We start from the raw sequence: 21792 nt of genomic DNA, 5'->3' as shown, positions 1-21792 counted from the left end.
TCTTACACTTGCTGGCTATTAGGGATTGAAACTTAATTAAACCTCAAGGGGGGACGGTCTTTAAAAACACTCTTAATTACATAAGGGACCATCAGGACTTCTAATAATGACAGATGCAAACTACCATATAATTGGCCACCAGCCAAAGACTCCATCATGGAACTGCTCTCCAGTTACACATGTGAGAAAGATCCAGCAATATATGTAGCTCTGACTAAGAGAAAAAATCTGCAGGTAAGAGATAATACAGGACATAAATATTCGATTAGATGCAACTAAGTTGCTTAGAGGTGTTGTCTGAGGAAGGATACATTTCAGAGCTCTTGTAATTGTGCCAATGGCTACGTACAGCAAAATGTATGAATTATGTCTGTGTAAATCTTTTTCTGAAAACCATGTTTATGGTACGCATCTATTTAAAGATTGGTGATACGTTTGTGTTACAAGTCTTCCTTCAGCTTTAAGACAAAGTACTTCCCTTTAGACGGGGGGGGGAAGGGGCGAGGGAGGAGTTAATTTTCTTGGCTAATCATTGACATGGAAACAAACATATTTTAGATTTTTGAATGTTAAAAAAAATCTTACTTAATTCTAAATCTTACTATTCTAAAATGACTGTGTGAAAACATCTCTTCCTTTTATCCAAATGAAATACGATGCAGTAAAATGAAGAGAAAACTAAAATACCTGCTCCTTACTTGATCTGCCAGAGCATTTCTTGGAATATTGAGTATACTTTTTCTGTACTATGTCCTGTAATCTAAGATGGAGGGAGGAGTGAGAGCAGTTTTCTTTGAATCTCAATATTCTCCTAGGTTGGGTGCTTTTCTTTAAAGCGTGTTATTAAAATAGTAGTTGTCAGTACAGTAGTCTAGCAACCTTGAAGACTCTGAAAGACAGAACATTTATATTCCTGTTTGCAGGGCATGTTTCCCTTATCTGAGTTTAGGTGCCCCAGAGTAGTTAATTTTATTAGGGCCAAGGACATTAGAAACAGAAAACTTTCTGGTTTATTGGCTTTTGTTTCTGTCCTCTACTTCTGTTTGTTTGCTGATGCGTGGACCAGGGCTTGCCAACATCCTGTATTGATGAGGTCTGATTTACTTGTCACCCTCTTTTTTGCAAGCAATTGAAGTCAGCGTAGTGGCTTCATCCCACAGAACAGAAGAGTTAGTATATGCAGTACACTTACTGATTTGGAGTCAGATATCTTTTTTTATCCATTTTAGGAAGAATTCATCATATCCTTTGCCCTCTCCTTAGCAAGTCTGACAATCATGTAATCATTAAAGTGAAAAGCTGAGCCAGCCATTGGTATCACCTTTTCCATCCAATACTGCTGTGGACTCATCAGGACTCATCAATCCTGACTCATTCTTTTGACAGGAAGTGTAGTGGGTGTTGCTCAGTAACTGAGAATTGGTAGGAAGCTACTTTGTTTCACTCTGAGTTCCTTTTGTTCACTCCAGAAGACTACTAAATTATATTGGCATCCATTTCTTTCTTAATTTGATTTAAAAAAAAAAAAAAAAAAACTCTTTTTAGTGGTAATATGTTATAGTGCAACGAACTTTATACAAGCTACTGATCACAGAGATCGTAACTTAATCTCAGGTATAGCTTCCACACTGGTAACATGACTTTTCCATCCAAATAATTTCAGTGCCAGTAATTTCATTATCAGAGCAAAGTTTAAAAAAAAAAAAAAAAAAGTGGCATCAGCTCCTTAGGCTCCTTGGAGTGAATGTTGTTCTAGTTGTGTTCCACAGTATTGGAAATGATTCCCAGTAATTGAGTAGGAAAGGTTTTTTTAGGCAAGGTTTTACTCTAAGTAAATGCAGAAGTCTTCAGTTCCCTTTTCTTCCTGTAATCACCAGTCTCCTAGCAAAAACATTCATAATTGGCTTAATTGTACAAATCTAGCTCAGGTTGCTGCAGTCTTGATTCTTGAATCTGAATATTATTTCAGTATTGAGTAATATTAAGTTTTGAAAAGAAAATAGTTCAAATTTCCACAAAAGCAAACAGGAGGCACATCTGTGCCACTGAAAACCTGGCAACTAAGTGATGCATTCACAGGAATATTGTGGAGAACTTCAATGGCTTTTCTTCCACAAGTGTTATTTTTGTGTTAGTTTTATTAAACTTGTGAAGTTCAATTCACTGGGGAGAGAATGGAAATGAAATGCACAAAGAGGTGCAATAAAAGGAAGATCTACTTTTTCAGGAATTTCTGATACTATCCTCTTGGTCTGTGTTCTGAAAATACAGAGGACAGCACTTGCAAGTTGCAAAACTTGCCTTCCTTGTAAAATATGGTCCCTGCTGCTTGTTTAATTCACATGTGTGTGTATGCATATGCAAAAAGACTGAACAAGAGGAAATGGAAAGGCAAGGATAGACTCACAGAAGGAGTCAGATTCCATGTTCCTCTCGTTCATCTTACCACTGATTTGTTTAAATATTGAAATGGTTTTATCACAAAAGGGTAATAAATCACAGGGTGATGTGTTTTTTTTTTTTTTTTTCTTATGAGGGTTTTCTTGGGTAGTTTCTCCTTCATATGTAAGGTTTCTGTCTATTAAAACTCCAAAAAAAAAAAAAAAAAAAAAAAAAAAGCCAAGACAAAACACCAAAAACAATCATGCTATTTTATAGTAAATAACTGGATTTGTATATGATTGGGTCAAAGCATGGATACAGACAGCTTTCACTAATAACCCTTTTCTAAAATTGTCCTCTAAATTGCATATACACCATTCTGTGCAAAATGCTTTGTCTTTTATGAAAGTAATATAAATTTAATGTTCAGCTATGCTTTAATGGTTATCTAATTCATATGCTTTAGTTAATTTGAAAATCCTTTTTGAGTGACCTATTCTGTACTGTTGAGAACTTACTGAGGCTTGCTATAGAAGAACAAATCTTTGGATCTTTAGCACGTATTACGAAAATACACCCCTTGCAAAAGCTGGGGCTTCCTCGTACGGTTGTCTCTCTAGTATTTAGATGCCAAAGAATCTGTTGTTTGAACTGCTTTGCATTGTTATAACATGAACTGACTATAAAATCTGATTTCTGACTTTTCAACTCTAGGAATCTCTACCACCTGTCCAGTTTGACTGGAGTAGCAGTGGCCTTACTAACCCTTTAGATGGTACGTCTCTCCGTAGAGCCTCTAGCGCCAGAGCTAGAGATAAGAAAACTGCAAAGTTCAGACAAACATCTATCTGCTGATTATTTTTTTAAATATATACACACACATATACATATATAAATATATATTATTTATTTCTTACTCTTTGGAAATTCAGGCTTTCTTTCTGATTAACTGTGCTGCTATGTGAAAAATTATGTAGTCTGAAAAATACCAAGTGAAGTATTATTTTAGATTTGTGCCATATGCCTATGACACGGTGGCGATATTAACATTTCATTATAAATAACTGCTGATTATAATGAAACCCTGAATAAATGAACATTTTAGAGTGACGACTTTTCCTTTGTAAAAGTATTTTTCACCGATGAACTCTCCTTAGACATCCTTTGAATGAGAAACTTGTGTATAGTGGCTACTTCAAAGCACAATATTTTAACTGCAAACTATTTGCGAAAGATGCACTTCTTGACCTGAAAGTTTTCAGATTTACAGATAATTTTTTATATTTCAAAAATGTGACATCATCTGTTTTGCTTGCACTCAGTAGTTAGAGCTAATATATTGAATAGGTACCTAGTTATATATAGAAAGTTATTTCTATCTGTAAATGTATATCATTATTACTTAAAACCCTTCACTTATGTCTGTTTTAATAGCAAAAAGCATTGTGCTGCCACCTCCAGTCTTAGAAATGTGAGTTTATGCAAATTTTGGAAACTTATTTGAATGATAGACTAAAGGTCTTGAAAGAAAACAATACCTATAAGAGGAACCTGCTAACAATGGTTAATTTACAATGTATAAGTTGTTCAGAAGCAGGCTGAAAGAAATTGCATCTCTTGCTGCTTTGGTGATGCCTCAAGTTTCAGAACATGAGGATTGTACCAGTTTGGATAGCAATATCATGGTGCTGAAGGAAAGCCTGGATGGACTCTCTTGCTGTTGTCTAGTGTCTTACTACTTCAGTCAAATCATCATGCTTTCTTTTTAACAAGCAACTTCTTTAAAATGTATCTTGGCTTAATTTCTGTTTCAGTACTAAAGGGGAACAGTATAATTCACCAGTGAGGAACTGGGTATGGGAGTGGCATTTATTAACATATGTTCGCGTTGTTTTAAGATAATCATAATCAATTGCTTGGTTCTTTGCTATCTGGGGACCTGCTAAGTCTCCTTGATGAAAGAATGGCTATCAATCTCATTAAAGGGAGGAGAAGCTCAGTATTTCCTAGCTATCAATTGATGCATATATTGTTTCCCTTTACTTGATCACATCTTTCTCTCTGGGTCTTGCTGGTTCTCTTCCATTTTTAGATTGAAATAAATGTTTCTATTTTAAAGTTACTAGTGTTGATTTCCTTGCTGCATTGTACATGAGGAAATGTGCACTGAATTAAGTTGTTAACATTTTAAAGGTACAAACTAATACTGTAAGCGTTGTTTTCATGTCAATTTTTAAATTGTGTACTGAGTACTAATTATAACTTGCATGTTCAAGTGTGTGTCTTACCCCTTTTTACACATAAACCCCTCCCTTGGCTTACCTTCTATATGGCTGCCTACCAACACGGTCACTGAATTTCAAGCTAGTGGAGGTTCCACTCTTCTGAACCTTGATTTCTTTGGGCCCGTGGATGACAGTAGCTCTAACAGCACCACCACAATCCCAGGTCAGCAGAGTGTTAAAACCACAACTGTAGTATAACAGCTTACTAAAAGCATGAGCACATCACTTGACTTTCCTATAAACAAGGAGAAATTTTACTTTCTGTTTCTCTGAAATGTCTCTCTACTGCATTTTTCCTTTAATCTGTTCTATTTTCTGATGTTTGATATCAAGTGCGAAGTATTTAAAAGGTACTGTCAGCTCTGTATTGTCACACTGGAGGAATGAATGGCTCTTTTGCTTTTGCAATTAAGATGTTAAAACACTTGTTTCAAGTGAGAAATTTTGAAAGTTAAATTTTCCAAGTACTTAAGAATAACTGAAAAATGTGGATGTGACTATTAAAAAAAATAATAATAAAATTAGGGCTGTTTCCTCTTCTAAGTGAATGTCTCCAAACTACAGAATTGTAATGTTAATTGGAAGTCGTTGAGTATAAAGGCATAGGGCTTAACAAATCACAACCTATGTGGTATTGTCTTCTACCTGAAGACTAAATTCTGTGGTGTCTGAAGCACTATTGTTAATGATAGGAGGAGAAAAAAGTGTTTTAACAGCATTCATAATAGAAAAATAAGGATAACTGCATGTTTGTGGGGTGTTAGAAGTTCATGAATGCTAATTATAAAACTAAAGCTCTTCATCTGCAACTTAAGGAGGAGATGAAAATATCACTTTATCTTTTGAATATAATGTGAAAGTAATTGAATTTGTTTTTCGTATGGTTTTGACATGCTTTGAGTATTTTATGTCAGCTTGTGAAAACCTACACTTGGAATAAATTTCTTCAGGAATGTAAGGGAACCCTCTGGAGATTTCTCTGGGTGCATAGTCCAAGCAGTTAAGGCAAATACTCTTTCAATCCAATGCCTGTCAGAGTTGGGAAGCCATAATAATCAAATTTTTCACAGGAATGGATTGTTAGTTAGTATTTTATTTTGGGGAGGTTTTGTGTTTTTTCTGTCTCAGTGGTTTTAATTTTAAGAAACTAATTTTTCAAACCAATTTTGAGGCTGTCTAGAGTTTTTTAAAAGTACTTATTATTATAGTTATATTTTCTGTTTTTAAAGAACTGCCTTCTCACTTTTGCAATTTGATCAAGAAAGGCAGTTTTATGGCACCCCACTCCAAATGTGGTCTTGTTCCACTCACGAGAAATGTCCTTATCAGGTGAAAGATAGCAGCAGATTTGTTGTGGAAGTGACAGGTAGCAGATTTGAGATTCTTGAGTTTCACAGATTCTTTCACAAGTGTGTGCAAGTCTATTGACGTGTAATTCATCAGTACCTGGTACACGTGCTGCCTGTGCAGCCACATGTGTCCCACTATCCTGCTGCTGTGCACACATGAAGCCGTTGCTGGAGGACTACCGTATCAGCCTTTTATTGCACTCATTTATTTATTTCTTTAGTCTGTTGTTGTTTCATCAGTTGCAGGTATTGTCACCTTCCCTGGTATGCCCTATAGTGCCTGTTTTTAGTTTTTCCTTTTCTTTCCTCCTGACTTGTTTCTGGGAAAGTCATTTGTTTCTTGGCTTGCAGCTCATGTGTTTGTGTGTGTGTTTAGGAGCTTTGTGTGGGGTTTGGTTGGCTAACTTTCCTTCAATATCTCATTAAGGTTTTGCAGTGCTCTCCTTAGCTATTCTCTGATTGCTTGAATAAAATGGAGAATATGCAACTCTTACTTTAAACAAAATAAATTAAGAAGCTATATAAAAAACAAAAGACAAATTGTTATGTCTTTTAGCTTAAAAGTAACCTTTTTATCAGTTGTAGAAGTTTGTTATATCTCTGAAGACCTTAGTTTTACTTATACTAGAGCTATACTGTATTCTTTTCAGTCTGATCTAACCAGTAGCCAAAATAACACTTCATAAAAATTTGCATTCTATGTCATGATCTAGAAGTTGCTCATTTCTAGTGTGTTCCCACAGATTTACTGTGTTTTATTTTTCACGTTGAAAGTTTAACATAAACGTAGCAGAGTAAAAGGTGTGTAATGGAATAGTAAATCGAGCAGAGGCATCACATTGCAGTGAGGGTGAATTCAGGACCGTAAATGTCTGAATGATGTAATTTATAAGGTTGCATTTAATGCCTGTTTCAGAGTTGCATGTCAAAGAACTCCTCATTTCATTTGGTTTTACAATTTGTACCTTAATGGGATTTCGCAGGCTTCTGCAAGTCAAATGTATACCTTCAAGTCTTCCTCTCCCTGTTTGAAAGTGGATATTTTATGCAATTGTTGGGCTTGTTCCTTTTTCCATGTTCTGTAAACATCTGACAGTACTTAAAGTCATGGTATCTTGGTCTCAGTACAGCACATATTTTGGTGTTTCACATGAAACTGGTTGAAATTCATTTTGCAAATCCAGACTGAAACATGTAGGTTGAAGGGAGAGCTGATTATTTTCTCATAAACTCATATTAAATCGACCAAATCCTTCCCCCTGCCTCCACCTCCTCAGCTTAACCAGATTATTTTCTTAATTTTCCTTTTTGATTGGCTTGGTTTTCTCACAATTAAGAAGTATTACCTCTTGTATAGAAATAAGTAATGCTCAAAACACTGCTTGTGAAGCATTCGTGTAATGCAGGCATGAGGGTGGTTATCCTCATGGTGCTGAAAAGGAAGGACAACAGGCATGGGATTTTTTTGTTATTCAGTCAGAAGTATTCCTGAAATATCAAGAGCTAAATATGTCTTAATCTGAGCAAGCAGACTGAGAAAATCACCACATACCAAGCTATACGTACTAGTCTTATGTTAGATATCTACGTGTGACTGTCATATCCAAGGGTCTGCAAGGTTTGTTCTGCAGTAGTATAAAATGCTTCTGTTCTGTCCAAACCAACTGATACCAGCGTTATACTCTTAAAATGCAGGTATCTACAAAATGAGATGTTTCTGTCCAAATTTTACACTGTTTTTTTAAAGTTATTTGTAGTTGAGGATGATGCACACGTGCATTTCATTTAACACCATGAAGCACAAAATGGCTGCAAATGGAACTAGAGCAATATCAACAATTTTAAATGCTCCTGAGCACCAAGGTGTGGTATAGCAGTCTTGAAATATTTTAGGAATTTCAGTTGTTGACATCTGGTGACTTTAATAATAATAATATAGTTTTTAATTGAAATGAATTTGCAACATACATAATGTCAAAATACGGTATCTGATCTGAGGCAGCTGAAACTAGGAAATCCAAGCTGAAGTGTCTGGATACATGATGCTTTATAAATAAATGAAAGATGAAAAGGGAGCACAGGCAAACAGTTTTGGTAGCTGTATAAATATGGTTGTGTAACTTTTTTTAAATGCCATTCCACTTGTATGCATCATAAAAGCTGTTTTTCCTCACTTAAAAATAAAATAGATTTATCACATCCTCCTGTAAAAAGCAATACACTGAACTCACTGTAATATGTGCCAGTGTTGTGTAATCTGTCACTAAACAGCTGGTCACTGTTAACCATCAGCATTCTTTTAATAGCAGCAGTTGAGCTGAAGTAATTGAAATAATCCCTTTTAACACAGCTGGCATTTTACAGGTATTTTGCTATAAAAGGTAAATTAAATTAGTGTGTTTATTCTGAGACTGAGACTTTGTATGCCAGACTTGATCCAAGGTGTGTGTACTTTGTAATACAGCTTTGAAAGCTGCTGAAAAAGGGGGGAAGAAAAGATGCTGTTTTAGAAACAGACATGCTCTGTCATGTTCTTTTCATGTATCTTGAAATTTTAAATGATTCAGATGTTTACAGAAAACAGTCACTAGCAAGCTGGTCTGTGGCTAGTTATGGCTATCCTTGTCTCCAACCATCACTGATTATCATTTTATACTATAAGGTGTGGATCCTGAGTTGTATGAATTGACAACCTCAAAACTGGAAACTTCCAATGCAAGCAGCAGAGTGACAGATGCATTTGCAAGACTCATGTCCACAGTAGAGAAGGCAAGCACGTCTACAAGGTAAATAACATGGGTCATGCTTTTTTCTTTTTTCTTTTCTTTTTGTCCCTGAGGAGTGAATGTGTGTGCAGTTTGTGAAGGAACAAAATGTTGAAAATGTAAGCCAAGGTTGCATGTTTCAAACATTAAATCTGTACTACTGTAGTTTGCATTTTGTTTTATTACAAAACATCTAAAATAAGATGGGAAATAGCTTGTGAGCTGGCAGAAGTCACCACAATTAACTTCAAAAGGTAGAACCAAAGACTTAATTGGAGGATAAGACTTTCTGAATAACAGAACTGATTCCTAAGGGTAAACTGAAGCTTCCAGTTTGGGCTGCTAGGACTTTGATGGTCTCCTACATAGTTGCTAAATACAGGTATGGTTCCAGCACCTGTAAAAAAAAAAAAATTTTGATGACCAAACATCAGATTCATTTTGCTGTTGCAAGTTCCTTTTTAGGAGCTAACATATAGCTCATGTGGCTGGTTCGTTGTATCCTTTCTGCTTCAAGGAGCTCATGCAAAATTCTTCTGTACTCAGCTCTGTACATAGAGTACATAAAGGCTTTATATGACAAATGTCTTCCTTGACATCTGGCCTGCTGAATAGGTAGTCTTCCACTTCTTAAGCTTGAATACTTTGGTTTATATTTTTAATATGCATCTTAACAGTAGAATTGTGAACTGCATTAATATATAGTTAGCAATTATGCACATTAGAGAGACCCTGATTCTTAGCAGAGAAATGCTTTTATTGTCGAAGTACGTCTAGTTTATAGATGTATATTTTATAGTTGCTTTGCAACTAATAGCAAGATGTCTTCTCTCTGAGCTTCAGCTCTCTGAAACTAAATAAGTTTCTATGCAGCATAGCACTTAAGGCACACGGGTATAGTTGAATAGAACTGCAGCGTATGTAAGGAATTCTAATGGTTGGATACAGCAGCCTTGTGTAAAATAAGTAACACTAAACTTTTCACAGCTCTTTTAGAACATATTCTTTAATTGAGGAAACAGTCTTGATAGTTCTTCTGCAGTGAAAAAGTTTGAGGTGAATGCTGAATAAAAGACCAACACACTGAAATTTCAAGAGAGAACCAGTAGAGGGAACTCCATCCCTCAGTGCTGATTTTTCCTCCACTTTTGGATTGCCTGTTTCTATCCACGGAGGGCATATACTTCTTGTGAAGATAAGGTAGTGGGCAAGTCTGACTTTAACTAATTAGCAAATGTAGAAATAGTTGGAAGTATTTTTGTAGTATATTCAAAGTCTAACTTAAAAGTAACCACAAATTTGCAGCAGGGTATACATACTCCAAACATTGTTATCTATTCTCTTTATCTCCAGTCTTAGATTTGTCTGCTTGCTTGGCAGACCTTTAAGATATGTTTGCTTTTTATTTAGAAATGAGCAGCTCAGTCTGCTTTGCTCACGAATGCTGACCTTCATTTTTCTATGTTATTTTCCTTGGGGGTGAGTTTTTTGTTTGTTTGTAAATGCTTTCAGAGAACACTTGAAACTTTCAGTTGCTCTGTTGAAGCTCGATGATTAGATATCAAAGCTCTTCCTTAGTTCTGGAGAGCACTGCTTGGTAACGGGAAAAGGTTCTAGACTGGTGCTGTTGAAATACAGCCGGCTGTAGGAAAAGTTGGAGGCCTCAGCTGTGCCAGTTACATTGAGATACATGCAGATGAGCTGCTTTAAGGCAGCTGTTTTCAGTGATAAACGTGATTTGTGTGTTTTTGTCAGCTCTGAATCTTAAAATGTTTTTTCCTTTTCATAAGCTCTGAAAAAAAACCCAGTATCTTGAAAAATTAAACTTTCAGAGAGATAAGGTCTTATCTAGCATACTGCTGAGATATGTTGTAGTCTGTTAGCTTTGTCCAGTAGAATTGCTTTTCTTTTGAATCTTTTTATTCATAATGAACCCATAGCCCTGGTAGCTGGGCAAGGGCAGCTCAACAAAGATGGCCCACATGCACTAAAATGGAAACAAACTTAACCATTCCTGGTAAATCAGGGAAAGATGTGGCCAGTGAGTAAGCACTGTTGTGATGGCAATTTCAGTTGCTCTAAGGCTACACTGTATTTATCTGTAAATTATCTGAATTCAGGATCTTTGAGGTTAAAGTTTAGAGGGAGGTACCAGTTCAGCTATGGAAAGCCACCTTTCTTTGAAATAGCTCCATCTTTTGCTTGTGAAATGACCACCTGAAGTTGGAAAATCAGTTTCTCAGAAGGAAAGAGTTGGGAGAGGAGGGGGAACATTGCAGCTTGAGTATGACACCTTGAAGGTAGCAGTTAGCTTTGAATGCCATCACTATGGGGCAGCATTCTGCTGAGACTGCGGCCTTGCCCAATCAAAAGTTTATCTGCTGACTTCTGGAAGGAAAAAAGAGCCCTGATGCCATTCCAAGAAATAGCTGAAACCCTCGTTTAAACTGGAGATACTCCATGTGGGTAGTATTGGATGTAGCAGGCTAACTCTTAGAGTGTTTGTTTTTTTTTTAAAGTCTCTAATTGGCTCATTGTTGCTATTAGAGCCTGGCCTTTTTGGTGACATCCTTCAAATCTTTTGCAAATGCGAGTGATCACTGGAATCCTGAAAGACTGAATGCTGCACGAAGGGGTTAGAATGTAAACTGGAACGGTTGGCTGTGAGTGACACATCAGCAAAGCATTATGTGTTTCTTGCTGAATCTTCTTCCAGCAACTTTTGTGCCTGTCAGTCTGGCTAATTTCTTGCAGCTTGGTGTTAATGTGCCATTAAAAGAAGAAAAAAAAACAAAAAAAAAACTTCATGCCAACAGGTAGAAGAACAGGTATAATTGCTTGGGGAAAGTTATTCCCTAAGTTCCCTGTCTTGGGAAGAAATGTAACCTGATGTAAGTGAAGAGGTGGAGAGGGCAAAGTGTTTTCTAGAAGGTAGTTTTAAAGCCTTAATGATGTTAATGTAAAACTTGTCTGCAGTGATGATAGTGCTTTAACTCTCTATAAACTTAAGATAATGAGTAATTGTTTAGGGTTGCCCTGTGATATTTGCTACCGAAGGTGTTGACGAGTCTGTTAGCCAGAAGGGGTAATTGCAGTGTCCAGTCTTACTGTCTTCTGGAGGAGCCTACACCAAATAAAATGCAGCACTGCCTCCAAGACCCAGCAGTGCAATTTCTTAGCATGACACAGTTGCGCAGAGGAGGAAGAGGCATATAAATAGCAAGGAGTGTGTGAGTTCCATCTTGGTGCCTGATTACAATTGCAGGAACTCCTTTTAATGCAGATCTCTGAGTCAGCCCTCTTCCTTTGGCTTCCTCTGTCAAATACTCCTTTGTTAGCTCTAAGTCCTTGATCACCAGGAGTTTGTACCTTTAAGAGGCTTGTGGTAAGCGATTACTAATAGTGGCACCAGATACTGATAACACAGTGGTGGGTGACAAACACATTTCAACAGCTCAGAGATAGTCCTTAGAGTGCGTGCAGCACTGACAGTGAAGCTGTTAGAGAAGGCTGCACATATTGGCTCTCTGCTTCATCCGTCAGTAAATCCAGCACACAGCTTTGTTTATCCTCCAGAATTTGGTGATCTGCCTAGTCAGTGGCTCATGAAATTCCACTGCAGCAGAGAAAAGAAAATATTGCTATTCTAGCAAAGAAAAGTCAGATTTAGTATCTATAATGCCTCATCTTGAGGTCTTTCATCAAGTAGAGATTTCAAGTAGCAAACAAAACTGATAGCTCAGTGTCAACACAATGATCAGTGATGTCAAGGATGAGTTTAACTCGTTTTTTCTCTTGTTCCTTTAGCCAAGAAATTCTGAGACTGCTGCAGAAGGAAACACGTAGCTTCTTGCTTTCTCCTGATCTCTGATCAGCTTAGGGAACCATCCTGATGGGTGCTGACAAAAAAGATACATGACTATATGTTGCTTTGTGATTGGAGTAGTGATTTCCCTCTCACAGACACAGCTGAAAGTTTGTAGCAGTGGATAAGATACGAAAAGGAAATTTCTGAAATGCTCTATGGAAAAGCAGTTTGTTTCTAGCCTTTTGTCTCAGCTTTTCACTCTGTGGCAAAGGAGCTTCTTCAGCAAGGATTTCTAATGTCCTTGTAGGGTATAGCTAGTGCCTTTTGGGGGGTTATTTGGTTTTTTAGTAATGGCCAGGGTTCTTTATGATAAAGCACTACGTATGGGCATGTGGGCATTGAATGGGACCTTCTGTGGCTGCTTGAGCCATTTTACTTAGCAAGTGTGATTTTCTTGCCTAACAGTGAGAACCAAACAGCATGGGTTTCAGATTCTTCATTCATTTGTGCTCTGTGGATCACAGTAATTCTGGTGAATAATGCAAAAGGCAAAGTAAATACCAGTGGTTCCCCCAACTGCTGTGTGCATCCTTATGGCTACACATGCCATTGCACTTCAAAGCCAGTTAGCTGCAAGTTGTGAGCTACCTTTTGCTGATGGTCAGACCCTGGAGGGGGGGAGGAAAGGGCTTGTGGATCACACAGTAGAGAAGTATAGTGTATAATCTGAGTGTAGTTGTGTTGGAAACATGTCTTAAGTACACTTCTATTACTTTTTAAAGGAGTATGCCTGGAACTTCTTAATGAACTTTCTAGATTTTTTGCCATTTTATACTGAAAGATTATGCTGAACTTAGGCAGTTTAAAGCTTACGTTCCTTTTGTCTTAGCTCTAGAATATGAGTATGGCAGTTTCTTCAAATGACTAGTCCCAAAATGGCACACTGGAACTTGCCTCCCCCCAGATAAATTAGCATCTGAATAGGAAATAATTTCTCCTTATTGCAACAGTATTCAGGAACGTTTTGCTGACTTCCCATGGAATGTTCTGTTGGTAGGCAGGTATGTATTATAACATTAGCCTAGCTTCAAATAGCTTACAGAAGTGCCTGTCTGTGGGAGACAAACTGACAGAACACTGCTTCAATCGGCGATTCTTTCAGTGATCTGTTGGATTGCAGGTACTAGATTAATGCACTTTTTTTCTTTTCTTCTCAACAGGAAGCCTAAAAAGGAAGAACATCTTAGTGAAGAGGCTGCCAAGGTGATTTCTAGCCTTCCTGACTTAACTTTCATGCATGCCAAGGTGTTGATGTTCCCAGCCACATTAACACCTTCAACAAGCTGCCAAGAAAAGGTAGACTAAAGTGATGTGAATTGGACGTTTTCTATTGATTTTTTTTTTTTTCTTCCCTCTATGGGTCATGAAAAGCAATCTTGCTTTAATTAAAACAACAACAACAAAAAAATCAAGTTCAGATGATTTGTTGGTAAGCAGCACTAGAAAGGTATACATAGTTATGTATATTTATTTACATACTGAAGTCCTAAATTTATATTAGAGAAAAATGTAAATAACTGGGGGTAAATCTTTTTGAAGATCTATTCTTTTTGTTGTGCTGGGGTGTATACATTTATGTCTTTGTGAAATACACTGGTGGTGTCCTTCTTACAAAACTTTAAAAAGTTTAAAATATATATATATCCTAGGAACACATAATGAAAAAACTTCAATCTTCACAATACGTGAAGTCCCCTTGAAAAGTTTTCAGATTGCATTGAGTGTCTTTTTCTTTCCTGCTTATATTAAAATACTTTTTGATGGGAAAACAGAAGGTTACATTGAGGGGTTTCAGTTGTTTTTTAAAACTCCATCTTTTCTCTTCTGTTTTAACAAGCTTAGGATGTGTTCTTCCTTTTCTTCTCCCCCTTTCCTTCCCTGGTTGATTGGTTGGCTGATCAATTTTTGTTCTTCAACTTCAGTGGTATGGTTCTGTCACTATATAGCCTTTTGAAAGGTATGCTGTCAGTAACTTTTTGTTCCAGTTATGGATCCTTGTCTAAACACTTGATTTTTGGGTCATTAGGAGGTTGTCTACTTTTAATCAGTTTGATTTGGAAAAGAAGGACCAAAACTATATGAATGTCTTACAATGAAACTTATCTGTTAAAAATTCTTATGTTCTGTTGTACCACTATTTCTGTTTGATTTTGCACAGTGTAAAATGACATAATCATAGATTGCTATGGTTTTAGGCTGTATATACAGTAAAAACTATGGGTTGTAAATGTTTGGGGAAATTCCTATGGAAAAAAGAGAGCTATGTAGAAGAACCTCTAAAAAGGTCAATGTGCATGCCCAAGGTCTTTTGAGATTTAAGTGTGTAAATTTCCTTTTAGCTTACACAAAATAAAATAATTTAAAAGATATATATGTATATAGCTTGTTTTCTTTTTATCCAGAATGTGTACATTATTTCTGTTTCTGCTGATGCTAAAATTGATGTGCTGCATTAACAGCAGAACCTTTCAGTTTTCATTGTACAGTCCCATGACACATGTTTATCAGGGTCCTGCAGAAGGAGAAGCAGACTTCTCTTCAACTGTCCTATCTCTGAGTATGTAGTGGTATAGTCTTTTATTTCTGCCTCTGACTTAGAGGGTGCTGTGACTCAAGACATGTTGGTATTTGAGATTAAAGACTTTTTCAAAATAACAGGCAGTGCTGAACTGCAAGAAACATATTCAGGTGATGTGGGAAGGTACACCTGGTTTTGCCTGTTTCTTAGATAGAATTAAAAGTGTATTAAGTGTAGCATTCACTTAAGTTTCCTAATGTGTTAGCTTGCACCTTAGCTCTTTCAGCAGCTTCTCTTCAGAGGACATCTGTGAACTATTCAGAACTGAGAGTCTGCAGGTAAGGCGTGCTCTGGGCGTGGATGTTCTTTGATGGGGCCTTGTGTGGGCAGAGAGGCTATGCATCTAACCTTTTCTATGCACACAGCTCTCTTTAAGTGGTAGTCACCAGCACTTCATCAGCTGACAACTAGTTCTGAGAAACCTCCAATGCATTTTTTTACTTCTTCTTTGAATTCTTTATCCTCTGACAGCACTTGGATCAGAAAAGGTAAAGTTGGAGTTTGATGTTACCAGCTGATAAGCTGAAATGTTGTCCTCGCAGACTTTTCTCTTGTAGGAGCCCTCTTGAAAGATCAGTACTGGATGGAGTTCTACTTTCGTGAGCACAGGAGTTCCAGTGAGTGGTGGCTGCTCAGAATTGAAAGAGCAGTTCATATAGTCGTGATAAGTTAATTTGTAAAGGCTAAGCCAACTCTTTTGTCTCCAGTCAGCGATGCAATGTGCAGTGCTATCGTAAAAAAAAAAAAAAAAAAAAAAAAAAAAAACCACACACAAAACCTGCACTCTTTTGTAGTTGAAAAGATTTATGCAAAAGCCAGCTGCTTTACTGTATACATCCAAAAAGCTTACACTTGCTTTAGCAAATTTTCATTGCAGCGCTCACTTCATGCCTGTTTCACCTCAAAATTTGCTTTGCTGTTCTCACAGGTTTAGCATAGTATTCTTTAATGCCTGCTTATTTTATTGTTCATTTCTGTGTGGCTGCTGTAGGTTAAAAACGGCCCTTTTGTTCTTGTAACCATAGTGTGTCCCTTGGAGCTGGAGCAGTGGTATAGCTGCAGCAGAGAGCTATAGCTATTGTTCCAAGGAGAATATGTTTAGGAGCTGACTCATGATCCCTGTCTGGCAGCGAATGGACTGAAGTATTAAGGAGGAGAGGTGGGGGTGGAAGTGCCAGCTGCAAGTTGATCTTTAGTCTCCTCACAATTGCCTCTAGAGGCAGCTGCCCATTTGTCTTACCAGGCCTCAAGTGCGGTCCTAGTGGCCTGCTGTAAATGGGGGAAGGGAAAGAAATGGCAGGGGAAGGGATTTCTGCTTTGAGTGATGAACCAATCTGACGCTCTGTGAAACCTGGTGCTACCCACAGTGTGTTTATGGGGGTTTTATGTTGTTTCTGCCAAAAAAGAAAAATAAAAGATTACCTCTCACAGACCTACTCTCCACTGAAAAACATAAATCTTCCATCTAAATTCAGCTTTTTGAGATGTTTGCGTTAAAAAGCAGTGTTGCTTTTCAGCTGCTTGATTAATCTAACCTCTTCTTTCTTGTCAGTTATGGGATGGACAAAAGGATTCTTCTACCTCTCTCCTATCTTTTAAAGGCAATTTTGTCTAGCAGATCTAGTTTACGTGGAGGTGCCCTTCCATGCTATTCTCACTGACAAGATGGCCCTTGTCTAATTCAGTCTGGCTGGTTAAGTTTGTGGGCAGTAAAGTCATTGGTACTTTCTGCACACGTGTTGCTGTGCATTGTCTTCTGACGTGTCAAGGGATACCACATTCACTTGAGAAGCACTGTCATTGAGCAGCAAGGCACTTCTGTGCTCATCCAACAGAAGCAGCAAAGGACACTTGGTTGGGATGCAACCAGCAGAGTTGGAACGTGGCCATAAAGCAAAGTCCAAAGCTCCCACTGTGAAGAGAGCTGCAGGACCCTGAATAACTGCAAGGAAGAGTTGAACTCTGCTGGTGTTATCCACAAGACTGCACTCTGACACTCCGTGGTTCAGTGCTGACTTACTATGAGCTTTGCCACCTGCTGCGCTGCCTCCAGTACTTGAGGCTGTAAGTCTTCCTCAGTATACTATTAGTTTGACAGGTTCACTTTGAGATCCCAAAAATGAAGCTTGTGAGTAATGTACATAAATGCCCTCCCGTGCAATTAGTTTGTACAGGAGCCAACCTTTTGTCACACTGGATTGCTGAACACAGTTTGACGTGGTAGTGAAATCGCTGTGTGACTGTTGTTGAGCTGTTGGACTGCAGGACCACTGCTCTTCAGCTGAATATCCAGGGATCTGCATAGGATGCAATGGAGTTCTAACTCAGTGTGTATAAGGTGGATCAGCCTGGGTGCAACTGCTTATCTCCAGGTACAACTCTTCTGCTACACTACTGTACCTATGTATAATTATCTTTTAGATTTCAGAGCAGTGTGAAAGAAGGATATCTAGCTGCAAGATACACTTGAATATAATTTATAGTAACATATGGCATGAAATGATGTACAGCAGCTTCTAGGAGTGTCTGCTTACAAAAGCAGAAGTTGATTTGAAATCTGGCCCCTGTGCTGAGCAGGTGATAAAGGCAGCAGGCAGCCCGGTGTGCTCCCCTAGGTGAACCTGGAACATGAAAGCAGGGAAAAAGAAGCACCTCGTTTGCTCATTTGTTATACTTTAAGGACTCCGCAACATCAGGGGTTAGGTGCATGTGCTAAGTACCTGAAACTGCTGGAGCTCTTGTTTTCATCTTGTCATCTCATTCTTAAACTCTTAAGATGTGTTGTTATCCCTGCTTATGGCAGGGTTGTGGAGACCACCTCTGTTTGATGTGCCATGATCATCTTTGAAGTTTGCCAGCGATGTCTAAGAAGCACTCAACTGATAAAAGTGTCAAAAATACCTACAGGCATAGTGGATGCTCACTGTCTTCCATCTGGATTTGCTGTATTGTCACCCAAGAGATTTATTCCTATATTAGGGATCCTGAATCTTCCTCTGCAGATCCACTGTTAATCTGGACTCTACTCACCTAATTTTAGGGCAAATATCCCCAGAGGTTCCCAACGCTACACATAGGAATTGGGCTGTGTGCCTTAAATAAGGCTTGGGACTACTTGTAGAATGTGAAGGGGCAGAAGAACACTTCTCTCAACTGGAATAGGCCATGGTTCTGCAGAAGGTAAAATGATGAGTAACTAAGGACTAATTCAAAGGAGAGTCAGGTACTGTAGATACTTTGAATGTTTGGTTGAATAGACTTAGTAGTCCTTTTTGTGCAGTTTTCCCTGTGCTTAATGATACCTTTGTTGTAATTTTATATGTTTAGAATATGTACGCAGACATGCAGAAAACCAAACTTGAGGCATCAGAATGAAGCTGACCCTTCTGGCCTGCATGCCTAAAGGTGCTCTGCTGGGCTGCCTCCTGCGTCCCTGCTGATGTATGACAAAGGGAGTATTTGCTGCGAACCTGCTCCACCTGCGTTGATGCAGTTGAGCTGTTGTGGCTGCTCTCTACCCTTCAGGGCTACAACAGCAGGGGTTTGTTAGTAAATATGTGCATGTAGTCCCATGCTGCAAGTGTTTGCTTAGTTTACTCCAGCAAGCAGATCTGCTCCTAATACAAGTGGGTTACCTACTGGTATGGTTGTCATTGTGTGAGCCTCCATGTGCATAAAGCAATTTAAAGCAATGAAGTTTATTAAGTGGGGAAGGAGGGAAGCAGAGGGGCAGTTTCAGCCCTGCTCAGTAGCCCTGTCTGTGCCTTTGTCTCAGCTTTTCCAGTCAAATGAGTCTCGATAGTTTTGTTTGTTGTTTTTTTTTAAACTCGCAAGTGATCAAACGTTCTGTTTCCTTCAGACAGTGAAGAACTGCAGTGAGCACAGCTACTGAAACCAGGTGTGGTTTTAAAGATGGCCTTAATCTTATAAATGGCAGGAAGTATTGTCTCATCTGAGCTTGTCTTTGGCACTTGGCATTAAACAAAGGGAGAAAAGCAAGTGCTTTGGAGCAGACCTTAATCTTTGGCCTTCTACTGCTTGGGAGGCTGCCTCTTAGCAAACGCTGTCCAGCGTAGTTCAGGTAACTGTGGCCTCACGCTGTAGTGCAGAGAGCCTAGCAAACCTCGCTGTGATGCAAATGAGGTAGATGGTGATAGGACAAGGGGGAATGCTTTTAATCTAAAGGAGCAGTGATTTAGATTAGCTGTCAGAGGGGAGTTTGCTATTGAAAGTGTAACTGCACCGCTGACTTTCTTAGTCCGGTAGGTGCACCGGTGTAAGGACTTTACAGAAAATAAGACAAGTTTAGCTGGATCTCTCCCAATAGCCCTTCATCTCCTCATTCAGCTTCAGAGGAGAGTGCTGGAGCAGATTACAGAGAAGTTGAGTAGTGGAAAGTATCTAACAGCTCCTTCAAAAAGGACAGAGGTTGGCTCATGATCCGTGACATTTTCTGATCCTGTTTGGTTCTTAAACTCCAGGAGTCATGGTACAGATACAAAAACTTGGCTGTCCGAGAAGTTGAAAATAGACGTGAAGTATCCCCAGCATGTGCCTTCAAACTCTCCCTTTCATCACCTTCCCCAGCCTGAATCTCATAAAATGTTTTGTCCGAATCTCAGCAACTTGGCCTTAAAACCTGTTTGCACAAGAAGGCCAACCTTCTTGGTAGATTTTCTCTTTTTTTATGAGCGTGTTACTCCACTGAGTGCAGGGACTGGGTTTTCATTAGGAGCACTAAAGCCTTTTGTCACTTTGTTAATGCTGGATTGAGTTAAGAATCACCTGCAGCTGGTAACGGGTGTTTTGCAGCTGTTTAAGGCTATTACAGGTCACTCTGCTGTCTCTTGGACAAAGCTGCCCTGCTCTGACAGTGGAAAAAAGCAGCACATATGGCTGCTTTTAAGGATACAATTTTCCCTCCTTTTCTGTTGTGGGTTTTTTTTTTTTTTTTAACCCTCTCTTTCCTTGTCCACCTACATGAAGCTCATTCTGGCAACTTTCCTCCTCTTTTGGCCAGGGAGGAGGAAGCAGGGTGGAAAGGGAGGAATCAACAGCTGTCCTTTAGGTTTCAAATCAATGCAACTCCTTAGCAGGCTGGCAGTGTGAGCTCAGTCATTAGGAAAGCTGTTCTTTCATTCAGGAGGCAGCCTGAGCCAACTCTCCCCATTCCAGGACCGAAGAGGTAGGGAGTTCAGGCCTTTCCAGCTTGTAGGCACACTGCAGCTGGCACAGGCTCCTCTTCCCAGTGTTTCATTTCTGCAGTCTGCTGAAGGACCCTGCTGGCACAAGAGATAAGTCTGTCTTGGGAAACTAGCAGCATTTTGCACTGGGTGTGCTTGAGTTTTCTCCTCATCATAAAAGCCTCCTTCATCTGAGATTGGAGTGGATGTAGGATGGAGATCAGGACTTTCCTGTTAGGAAAGCTCTGAGTTGAATGGGTTTTTAAGAAAACAAGCTGGAAGGGTGCTAGGCATTCCCTTAGGTGCTCTTAGCACCATAGCTGTCCTTGACCTGCCTGGGCAGTGCTGCCCATAGGGGTAGGGTTGGTGAATACCTGAAATCTCATCTGTGAATAATAGCACTTGTGTCCCGAAATCTTCCTCTCCGATGTCTCATTCTGCCACTTCTGATCAGGAGAGTCACAATTCATTGTTTGTGAGTGTGAACAAAATGTCACTACCCTGGTTTACAAGGGGTAGTGAAAGAGCTGTGGTTTGCAGCAGCAAGGAGGATTTTAGCGTGTCTCCAAGGAGAATTCTACAGATCTCCCAGTGTTGATACTAGAGAATCCTTTTGGTTTGTTTGGGGGAGACGAGTGTTGTCCACAGCATGGGACAGTAAGACAGCAGGCCTCATTTAGCTGCAGGAAGGTTGGTGAGTGGGAACAGTGCTTTTCTAAGGTGTTTTGTTGTTTTCTTGATGAGTTTGGGTGTCTAATACTTATTTATTGCCTCATAAGCCTCCTGGTCTTTTGTGCTTGGAAGAGTTAACGCTGCTGAAAGATGATAAACAGATAAAATGCCATTTGCTCCAGGTTGGCTTTCCCTGAATTGGACAGGCTGTGGGTGAAGGTGGCTGCTGCAGATGCACTGAGTAACAGGGCAGTTCTGATTCCTATTAGCAGCTCACCAGAAGTTTTTATGGAAGGGTGAATAAAAAAGCAAAAAGGCCTGCTTTTCTCTGCAAGGGCTGAATTGGTTCTGCAATTGTCATTGCAGAACAGAGTGCACTGAAATGCACTAGGACATTCTTTCCATCGACTTTCCTACCAGCAAGCCTGCTGCTGAAGCATTAGGGCAAAACTAAAGCACTGGGGGGCAGGGAGAAGAAGCAGGCTTCCATTTATGGACCAGTAGGGTCTCCTCAGCCTTTAGTCTGCCTTGTTCTCTTTTTTGCTGTCTGCATTGCTTATTTCTGTTTCCCTGAGTACTTCTCACAAGAGTTCTTAGCTCATTTGTGTTTTAATCTTCCTGATTTATCTACAGCCCTGGTTGCTGTAATCTCTGCAGGTCACTGTGCAGTCTGCATGTTTCTTACTCCGTGGCTGTTTGCTGCGATCAGC

General features: G+C 39.0%; 1 protein-coding gene across 6 annotated transcripts in view; it reads left to right on the top strand.

Moving 5' to 3' along the window:
* AFTPH (aftiphilin) overlaps nt 1-15018 on the top strand; it is a 44434-nt gene extending 29416 nt beyond the window's left edge. For 4 of the 6 annotated variants that reach the window (XM_085218778.1, XM_085218776.1, XM_085218777.1 and 1 more), the window contains 4 exons: nt 3097-3157; nt 4747-4830; nt 8679-8802; nt 13810-15018. In XM_085218778.1, coding sequence (XP_085074904.1) covers nt 3097-3157; nt 4747-4830; nt 8679-8802; nt 13810-13954 — 414 coding nt within the window. In that variant the 3' untranslated portion in view covers nt 13955-15018. The remainder of the gene's footprint in view (nt 1-3096; nt 3158-4746; nt 4831-8678; nt 8803-13809) is intronic. The other 2 variants (XM_085218781.1, XR_014881837.1) reach the window with 2 other exon arrangements.
* The last annotated feature ends 6774 nt before the right edge of the window (nt 15019-21792 follow it).

This window comes from Meleagris gallopavo, chromosome 2, assembly GCF_905368555.1.
Source record: "Meleagris gallopavo chromosome 2, MGAL_WU_HG_1.1, whole genome shotgun sequence".
NCBI lineage: Eukaryota > Metazoa > Chordata > Aves > Galliformes > Phasianidae > Meleagris > Meleagris gallopavo.
The sequence above is the reverse complement of the archived record's forward strand: the minus strand, read 5'-3'. Positions and strand labels throughout refer to the sequence as shown.